The 10634-nt window shown below is 33.9% G+C and overlaps 1 protein-coding gene across 2 annotated transcripts; it reads right to left on the bottom strand.

Moving 5' to 3' along the window:
* Positions 1-2759: 2759 nt before the first annotated feature.
* Positions 2760-5836, bottom strand: LOC143567223 (heavy metal-associated isoprenylated plant protein 7-like). Of its 2 annotated transcripts, none has more exons than XM_077053690.1 (5): positions 5732-5836; positions 5393-5561; positions 4553-4758; positions 4321-4423; positions 2760-3312 (listed from the first exon to the last, which is right to left on the bottom strand). In XM_077053690.1, the coding sequence occupies exons 1-5, from the start codon at positions 5738-5740 to the stop codon at positions 2927-2929; spliced, it is 873 nt and encodes a 290-aa protein (XP_076909805.1). In that variant the 5' UTR covers positions 5741-5836; the 3' UTR covers positions 2760-2926. The 2 variants fall into 2 exon arrangements, with proteins under 2 accessions (XP_076909805.1, XP_076909806.1); XM_077053691.1 differs by having other exon boundaries at positions 4321-4420.
* Positions 5837-10634: the final 4798 nt, after the last annotated feature.

Below are 10634 nucleotides of genomic sequence, written 5' to 3'. Positions count from 1 at the left end.
TCCATCAGACGCCGCTGCTCGTTTATGAGCCATTCATTCGGATCATTTGTTTCTTCTTCTGGACCCATTGGTCCTTTCTGTTTCGCGCCGGCCAGATTTTGTAACGTGAGATCGTCTGGAGGAGTTTCAGTCTGGCCGTGAGGGGTTGTGACGAAGGGACGGTTGCTGATGGTACGCGTAGAATCACGCGGAACCCTCAGAACCTGCTGTCCGTCGTTAACACCCTCACGTTCAATATCCTCCAGAGCTTGATCAACGTTACGAACGCCAGAAACCATGGTGATTGATTTTTTTTATGTAGATCTGATGAGATCTGATTGCCGATGTAACAGTGGATGGCGCCAATGAAGAAACGTGGATCTACTCACTGGTAGCAGATCTACTTTCCTCGGGTGTGATTATACTATTTCACCGATGGTTCTTCTGGATCTGTGTTCTTCCACCTACAAAATGAACAGCACCGTTACTTACCCCTCAGAAAGGGACAGAGGGGTCCTCTTTGAGGTAACCCTCCGGCGTGAGAATAAGTATATGTAGGAGAAGATGATAATGTGAGAGTAAGGGAATTTGGAAAGTATTGCTTAATAGCTGAATACTGTATGTTACTCTGTATGATTATGTGATTGAATATGCTTCAATGTGAATCAATGTGTCCGTAACTGTGTACGTTATGATGTATTTATAGTGCTAGGGTTTCCACTGATTGAGCTGAGACCAGATTAGGGTTTTGTTGGCCTCCTCCAATCGATTTGCGCCACGTGTCCTCGGAGACACCTGGTGCTTTTTCATTGGTTATAATCACGTGGTAACCCATGAGTCATGCTGAGCTGTCCACCTTTCATTTAGCAGCTGTCAACATCAGCATATCCTTATTCCTTAAAAAGATGCCTTCTGGAAGGTTGTCTGACGTGCACAATCAAGGTTGCCCTAATCCTGATTTGGATAAGGACGAGGTTGATTATGTGCACGTGTGATATGCGCCCATCCTGAGGATGCGCGAGGTCTTCTCTTTATTCTCACGCGCAGATATTTCATGCGCAGATGTGATACGCACAAGCATGTAATACGCGTCACGCGCGGATGCCCCACGCGCAGCTGCGCCATGCGCAACTGTGATATGGGTGGGCATGTATGATGCGCGAGCATGTGATATGCGCCGCGCGCGGATGCGCCACGCATGATGTGATATGCATAAGCATATATGATGCGTGAGCATGTGATACGCGCGAGCATATGTGATGCATGAGCACATGTGATGCGTGAGCATATGTGATGCTTGAGCATATGTGATATGTGCAAGCATGTGATGCTTGAGCATAAGTTTTGGCTTTGTACCTTGATAATATCTTTGACTTCTAATGTCTTGTATATATCTTGTGGGTTGACCCGCCCCGCTCGGTGTTGAGGCGGGTACATACCTCTTCAGTTAGGAAAAGCGACAAAGAGAAGACGATAATCCAAGGAATCATAATTATAACTTGTTGAGACTTTGGAAAGCTAGGAATAAGAAGATTTATGAAGGCAAAGAAGCTAAAATTGAAGAAGTCATCAACAACATTAAGTCATTAGGCCTTTTGTGGATAAAGAATAGATCTAAACTATTCAATGATAGTTGGTATAAGTTTGTCGTAGTGTAAGGTTTTTTTTCTCTTTGGCTCTTCCGTGCTCAGTGGAGGTGTAGGTTCTGTTCTTTTGGTTTTGTTGTTTTAGTGGAATAGAAGTTTACTTTAAAAAAAAAAGCTAGATAGTTTAAAAAAAAATTCGTCGGTAAAACCCTTAGTTCATTAGGAAGGCCGTGTTTCCCAACGGAGTATCACAGCATATGATCCGTACTTTGTTGTTGAAAGTATTTTGTAGCGAAAACCAAGTGACTTTAATTATCATACAAAACCATATTAGAATGTTATAAATTCTTTTTCTAAGTTTAACTTAAGATAATGTGCTAATCTTAATTGCTAAAAATTACCTAATCTTACAAGTGTTTCATTCAAGTTATTCCATATTTTAACGGATTCTCAAGATTTCATAACATAGTATTGATAACATTATAGATATAGAACTTAATTATTTACTACGGCAAGAATTTAACAAAAATTAAGAGAAATGCGATTTTCGTCTTTGTAGTTTGACCGAATCTGCGATTTTAGTCTAATAATTTTCAAATTTATGGTTTTCATCCAATAGTTTTGTTTTCACCTGCAGTTAACCAGACTCAACCAACCTGCTAACTCTGGTTGTTAAACCTATCACCGTGCCCCTCATGTGAGGGGCACATTTGTCCTTTTTCTCCCCAAAATAAACCTCATCTCTAATTCCCAGATCTCATTTTCATCTTCGTCGTTCTTTCTTTTGTTTTCCACGAACCCTACTCAAACAAACAAGGATTACAATTCATCTATGGTGGCCTTCATCATGACACATTTGGTAGATAAGTGTGCCAAACTATTACACAACCTATTAAGGACAAAATGTCCCTCACGTAAGGAACACACAGATGGATTTAACGATAAAAGTTAACGGGGTTAGTTAGGTCATATTTAATTGCAAGTGAAAACAAAATATACGAAAACAGCAAATTTTAAACTAGCAAACATATACCACAGATTTGGTCAAACTACAAAAACATATACCTCAGTTCTCTCATAGAAATTCGTCGTTAAAAAATATTCTTTACGAGTTAATATCTTAATCTTGTGAATATTTAATTAGATGCATGCACACTAGTTATATAATAATAATAATAATAACTATCCTTAATATTTGCAACTAATAACAACCATTACTTTTCTCCAAAATTAATAAAGGTCTCACAAACTTCTACAGCCTTTTTCTGCACAATTTGGCCCTCCACTCCATACCGGTCCACATGTAACCACTAACCAACCCATTACACAATTTAAAATTCCCATTTTACCCCCTCCATTATTTACATTACACTGCATGCATTGGGGTTTTCATCACTGAACATTTGTGGTGCTGGAGGGTACGCATACCCTGCTTCCGATGCATTCCTTGAAGGGTACAAATGGAAATTCGCTGGTTGATAATAATAATATTCATTTTTCCTCATGTCCATTGGCATATCATCGGCCACTTGTGCCGGTTCACCACCCTCATCGGCTTTTTTCTCACCACCTTCATCGGTTTTTTTCTCAACTTTCTTATTGTCTTCCGGTTTACCCGGTTCTTGCGAAATGATCACCGCGTGTTTGCCGGTTCTCTTGTGCACGTAGTCCACAAGCTCGGCTTCAGGAAAAATGCCTTTCACGGCTACTTGTGAGTTCTTTAAGTCCGGAACCACACTTTCCACACCTAAATTATAGCCACACATATTATTATGTTTTTTTTATGAATTGTTTATAATACTTTTATATTAATATACTAGATAGTAGATACTAGGTTATACTTAACGGGATAATGAATCAAATGAGTGAAACTACAATTAAATTTAAATGTAAGAGATTCATTTGTTCAAAAGTTACATTTTTTAATTCGAAAAACGTGGAAAAGGAAAGACAATTTATTCTAAAAATCATTAAAATAAATTTCATTTTTCAAATTTAAGTTTTATACCACAATAAAATTTATATATATCATTTCAAATTTAAATCCATTTTTTAATTTTATACCCTAATAGTTTATATATGTATAAAATGTTTTATATAGTTTATATATATATAATGTTTGTGTGTATATGTGTGAATGAGGGAGAAAAATTGTGTGGTTGAGATTTCCTAGAAATATTATATTGCATCTAGGGTTAGGAGATTGAAAAGTAATGGACGGAATCAAAGAGAATATATAGATGTGATGGATTAATATATAGTTAATTAATGGTGGATTAAACAAATTTAGTTTCATTCTTTTAGGCATTAATTAAGTTTCTCTAATATTTGTGTAATGATTAAATCCCTCAATTCGTTTAATTTTTCTTCTTATTTGAATTTATATAAAACATGTTTCATATGCTGGATTGTTTTGGTTTGTTTTTTCTAAAATTCATTTTAAGTTGTATAATCAATAATGTGTAACATTTGCTTTAATGATTAATTACTTAAATTATTATTTGCCTATTTAAAACTTCACTTATTTCAATATATATGACATATTTTTAATGGCAATTTATTTGACAATTAATTACTAAATATAAACATAAACATATAAAAGTACTACATATATATCTTGATGCTAGTTTTCTTGAAAACTCAAATATTTAATTGCTAAAGAACAAATAAAAATGTCCAACAAGATTCAAATTTTTCAAAAAAGGTATTTTCATAAATACCTTTTATAATTTTTGAAAATAAATTAGTAAATTACCTTTCATCTTGAGAATTCGTTTTCTAATCTCTTGAGCACAAGCTTCACAATGCATGTGAACCTTCAAAACCACCGTTATCGGCTCGGGCTCCGGCACCGGCTGCTATTCATTAATTAAAAAAATAAAAAATAAAAAAAAAACATGAGGTTGAATAAATAACTAAATAAATAAATATACCCATAAAATTAAAATCAATTAATCAAGATTAGATTATTAATTATTAATTATAACCTCATTTTTCTTCTCTTCTTGTTTAGGAGGTTCTTCTTTCTCCGGCTGCTTCGGTTCCTCAGCCGCTGGTTTTGGTACCGGAGATAGAAGCTCAACTTTCCGGCTGCTTTTCTTTTGGAGTCTTTCTAAAACCTTTAATGGATCAGCATTTTCACCCTTCACTACCACTTTATGAGTCTTGCAATCCGTAGTAACATCTTCAACACCTAATCATTATTATAAAATGATTAGTTATTAGTTAATTAAACCATTATAAAAATATTAACGTACAAACAAAATAGAGTGAGATCCGGCTTAAAAAACTATACATTCTTTAACGTACTAAAAATTATTAAATATTAAAATACAAATACAAATACAAAAAAAAAAAAAACATAGAATGTATTAGTTTAAAAAACTAAGAGCAGGATTGAGTTTAAAAAATGATTATCGGCTTATTTGTTTTTCCAAAAAGTTATTTTGGACTTTTAAAAAACTGTTTTTTAACATTTTTAAAAGTCTAAAATAAAAAATATTTTTGTGACTGCAAACACATTATAACTTACTGTCTTTTTGAAAACACCAATAAACCAATAAATATTTTTCAAACTAAGACATGCTCTAAAACAAAAGTATTATACCGCTAAAAAGAATGAATCAAGTATTTAAATTGAGTTTTGCAATTCAAAAGGGTTTGCGAAGCAACTTCTTACCCGTTTGTCTTTTATCTTGACGTAAATATTATATTTTATTATAATTTATGGTTTATTGATGAACAAATAAAATACAATAATAATAATAATTATAATTATAATAATAATAATAATAATAATAATAAAAGTTAAGAAAAAGAACACAAACCTTCAAAGCCTTTAAGGCATCGCCGGACTTTTCTAGCACAACCTTCACAATGCATAAAAACCCTCAAAACAACCTCTTGCGGCGGCGGAGACGGTGGTTCCGGTGACTTATCTTTTGCTTCATCTCCGGTTGGTGGATTTGCTTCTTCCTTCGGCTTCTTTATAACTTCCTGTGTAATTAAAAATCTCATTATTAATTTTTATGAAACAAAATAAACATTTTTTAAAACGTTTTAACCAAAACCCATAACGAAAAACACTTTTTTTATACAAAATAATATTAAACTCAAATGGGTTTGAACAGATTGAATAAAAAAGATTTAAAAGTTTAAAAACTAACCTCTCCCATTTAGCAGGGCTTTTTTTTTTGTGTGTGTGTGGCTGAGATAAAGATCGTAAGAATAAGAAGGGGTAATTAGCTATAGGGTTTTATATATAATATAATATAATATAATATAATGGGTTGAGGCACAAAAATACACAGTAGTAATGCACAGTGGGTTGTGATTTAAACGAGGTGAAAAGGAAATGTGAGATATGTGTGTGTGATTGAGCTGGATTATGATGATGATGAGAAGGACCATCAGATCTAGGGATAATAGTCATACTATAGCACTCATTTTGGTGATCATAAATCTGACGTGGCCTTTTGTAGATGCCACGTCTGATAAACATGTTTTGGTCTACGAGGTCTCATCATATTATGAGGTTTTTTGTTAACACATATTATTTTTATGTAAAGGTTTTGTTTTTATCAATGGATTACCATTTTCATTGGTCGCGAGCCTTATTTGATCATATGCGTTATGCATGACTTTGTATAAAATAATTTTTAAGTAAAATTCATTTATATATTATGTGGTTTTTATTTGTTCTTACCTCTAAAGTCTTGCTAGTAAGTTTTTCAGAGTTATACAAAAAATTATCATGGACAAAACTCTGTAGCAATAGTTACTGGATTATTAGTTTTTCAATTTTTTAATATAAATAATTAATCTAATTGTGAAGGCACCTGGTTTTGTAGCAATAAGTTTATGTTTCTATATATAGATAGATAAAATCACAATTCATATGCAAAACTCAAATACAACATACATTTTTATTTTTGACTAAATATTCAAATGGCAAACTAACTATCTTCGATCTCAATAACACCACATACTTGGACCTGTAGCATATATAAAAATAGAGTTTTTCAACACGAATATTGATGAGAATACATAAGTTGATGTTTCTATATATAGATAGATAAAATTACAATTCATATGTAAATAATGAGCATTACAAATCCTATGAATATGTAAACAATTAAATAGATGTCGACCCATTCTTACTAATACAAAATCAACGTATTTGGGAAAATGTATGATTAAATCAAAATATTTGGGTAAATGTATGATCATACTAGATGAGAATAGATGAGGATGAGGAAAAAACAATAAAATAAACACTTAAGCACATAGAACGTAGTCATGGAGAATGCAATAATCACACACAAACATAAATTGATTTGTGTTTGAAAAGATGTGGTCAAAAACATTTGTAAATTTGAATAATGTATACAAGCTACCCCTAAAATATTGAAAGATAAAAAAGGGTATGTGAACTCACCTATAATTTAATGGGTTGAAAGATTAAGATATTGGTTAAGCGTGTGAATGTCCTAACGTGTAAGCCCTAAATAAAAGTAATGCGACTAGTTTTAGTTTGTGTTTGGCAAATAATTAACAAATGATTATGTGAGATCCTTAACATGATTATATGATGGTTTTAGAACTATTATAAACAAAAATAAAAATAAGAGAGCACGAAGAACAAACACATAAAACATGATCAATAACAAAGAAAATATGAACATAAATTAAAACCTTACTTGAAGGAATGTATTATGGAGAGAAGAAGAGATGAACGAGCAAAGGAAATAAGATAAAAATGAATGGTATTTATAGTTGTGATTAAAAAGGGGTTAAATAAGTAAGTCTTAGAGAGAAAGTTATGTTTTGAATATGTTTTCAAAGATGCAATTCTATTTATAAAAGATGGCAAGTAAAATACTTGGGACAAAACTTAATTTAAGACGACCATATTATTTATGTAACATAATAAAATATTTATCTAGATATACCCGGTTTAATGTGTAAAATTAACCATTACACATGTAAACAATGAAATGAATATAAACTCAAGTATTTGCACATATAAAAATAATGTTAATAACTTGAAATAAATAATTTATGATTAAGTAATAATAATAATAATGAGAACGTTATTAAATTTAATCATACGATAAAGCAAATAACAAGTTTTCGTAGAAAGTTTAGAAATTGATAGTTTTAAACCCATAGACTTTGATTAAAGTATAAAATGTGTAAAATAACATTTAACGATCAAGTTAAGAAATTGAAAGAAGATCTAGCCAAGTTTTTTGGTTTGAAAAATTAACGAATATTACAATTAAAAAGTGAAAATTTTTGAAGAATATTTGTAATTTAGTTAAATTATATGGATGAAAAGCATATACCATTATGAATGCTTTAATACTACAATGAAGACCACACCATGACAAAGAATCGAAGTAGTTTAATAGGTAAATTCTATCTATGAATATCACTAAGACATATTATTGAATATTTATTGGGGGATCTTAAGTAATATCTGTAACATCTACCCCCCAACCCCACCCCACCCACTCACCACCAAACTGTATATTTTGCTCACACGAAGCGCACATGTTTGTTTTTTGTTGCCCAGTGAAGACTTTTCACGAGGTTATCTATTCTGGTACTACCCAACCTAAACACACTTAACAATGAAGTTCGCCTCTAATCCACGTACCACCATTAAGTCCAAAACTCGTTGATATTTGAGTAAAGAAATCTCGTTTAACATTAAGCTCGAGCCTAGCTAGCTAAGCTTCCTCGTTTAATTTCAAGCTTGAGCTTGACCCACCCTTGCTCGAATTAGGCTCGACTCGTGAACAACCCTAATGACATGCTCGCACACACCCTAACAAATTAGGGTAGCTAAATCGTCATCTCTTCAAGATCGCTCGATCCTTACTTTTTATCCCACAACCACTTTTCTAAGTAATCATTTACCTTTATCATACCAATTCTCACCTTTATTTTTCATATGAGCTATTGTTTAATTCCAATGATGAACAGACCATTTTACACACCTATGGTGATTTTATTTTTCATTTTTTAGGATATTAGGTCAGGTAACCAAATATGTTCCTTGCGTATATATTAAATAGACCCCTAACCATCACCGATGTCTCTCTTATTTATATCTTCATACATCTCGTACATATACTTCACGACATGTTATGTTTCGTAAGCATATTTCCTCTACTTCATCGGCAAACATATTTTATGAACCGCTTAGTGCTACTATTCCCCCTTTTTGGTAGTATGGAGGGTGTGAAGATTTTATGGTTAAGTATAATTTTGTAATCCACATTTTTTTAACATTTCAATTCCTTAGTTAAATTACCAACCATACGTGAACCAAAAGCCCCCTTACAATTTATTATGTTAATAATAAGAAAAATTGGTTTTAATTGGTCCAAACAATTACATTTTTGTTGGCGCTGATCCCAACTTTCATTTTGGCTGCCAAAGGTCCCAACTTTAACATTCACTTCTTCCGTTAGTCCACGACTAACATAGTACTAACTCCGTTATAAAATTGGTGACGTGTCCATCAAAGTTGCCAAAAAAATAAGACATGACTGCCTACGTGGATATTAGCTTATACTTAACATGTTTACATTCACAATTGATCCCCAATTCTCCACCCGACACATGTAATTAGGGTTCTTGAGAGAATCTGTGGATTTCGATTGGGATGTGTCAGGTGAAGAATTGGGGATCAATTGTGAATTTAAACGTGTTAAGTATAAGATAATATCCATGTAGGCAGCCATGTCATATGTTTTTTACAAGTAGGATGGACACTTCAGCAATTACATAACGAAGTTACTATTTCGTAAGTCGCGGATTGGTGGAAGAAACGAATGTTAAAGTTGGGACTGTTGCCAGCCAAAATGAAAGTTGGGACCAGCGCCGACAAAAATGCAATAGTTTGGACCAATAAAAACCAATTTTTCTAATAATAATCTCCTTAAAAGCCTTCTATAGACATCCATATTATCTAGTGTGCTATAGTTCATCCATTGTACATGTTGTATTATAGTTCACATGCGTTAAATAGTGTGTTATAGTTCGTACGCATTAACTGGTGTGTTATAGTTCCTACGTTGTGCTTGGCGTGTTATAGTTTATATGCAATAATTGGTATGGTATATTATGGTGACAAGGTAGCTGGGTTGTTATAGATGGTATCATATCCAGGGTCGGACCCGTGATGGCAGGTCCCGCGAGGACGCTAGACTCCTAAATGGGGTGGATTGTGACATTCCACATCATTTGGGGAGGAGAAATAAGCCTTCTTTATAAAGAGGTGTAAACATTCCCCATTATAACGTGTTTCGGGCGCTTAATGGCAGTGAATAAGAGAAGAACTCCACAGTTAAGCGTGCTCAAGTGAGAATAGTATTAGGATGGCTGACCTGTAGGGAAGTTCCAACTTGGGCAACCAAAGGCAAATCCGTGAGGGGATGACAGTACGCCCCGTCCAAAGCTAGCAATATTATGATGTGACGGTAGTTGGGCTGTTACAAAAATTGTGACATTCCACATCAGTTAGGGAGGAGAATGAAACCTTCTTTATATAAGGAGGTGGATAACTACCCCATCATAACGCGTTTTGAGCGCTTAATGGTAGTGGATGTGACAATAATTCCACAGTTAAGCATGCTCAAGTGGACGTAGTATCAAGATGGGTGACCTCTAGGGAAGGCTCTACTTGGGCAACCAAAATAAAATTCGTGAGGCAATGGCAGTACGTCCCGGCCAAAGCGGACAACATTATGGTATGGAGGTAGCAGGGCTGTTACAGATGGTATCATAGCCAGAGTCGGACTGGTGGTGCCAGGTCCCACGATAACGTTGGACCCTAAGGGGGTGGATTGTGACATCCCACGTCGGTTGGGGAGAATAATGAAACCTTCTTTATATAAGTAGGTGGATATCTTCCCCATCATAATGCGTTTTGGGAGCTTAATGGTAGTGGATAGGAATAGGATTCCACAGTTAAGCGTGATCGGATAGAAGTAGTATCAGGATGGGTGATCTCATGGTAAGTCTACACTTGGGCAACCAAGATCAAATCCGTGAGAC

This window comes from Bidens hawaiensis, unplaced genomic scaffold (genome assembly GCF_021521415.1).
Source record: "Bidens hawaiensis isolate Kalapana, Puna unplaced genomic scaffold, B.hawaiensis_p1.1 tig00023240_1, whole genome shotgun sequence".
Lineage (NCBI taxonomy): Eukaryota > Viridiplantae > Streptophyta > Magnoliopsida > Asterales > Asteraceae > Bidens > Bidens hawaiensis.
The sequence above is the reverse complement of the archived record's forward strand: the minus strand, read 5'-3'. Positions and strand labels throughout refer to the sequence as shown.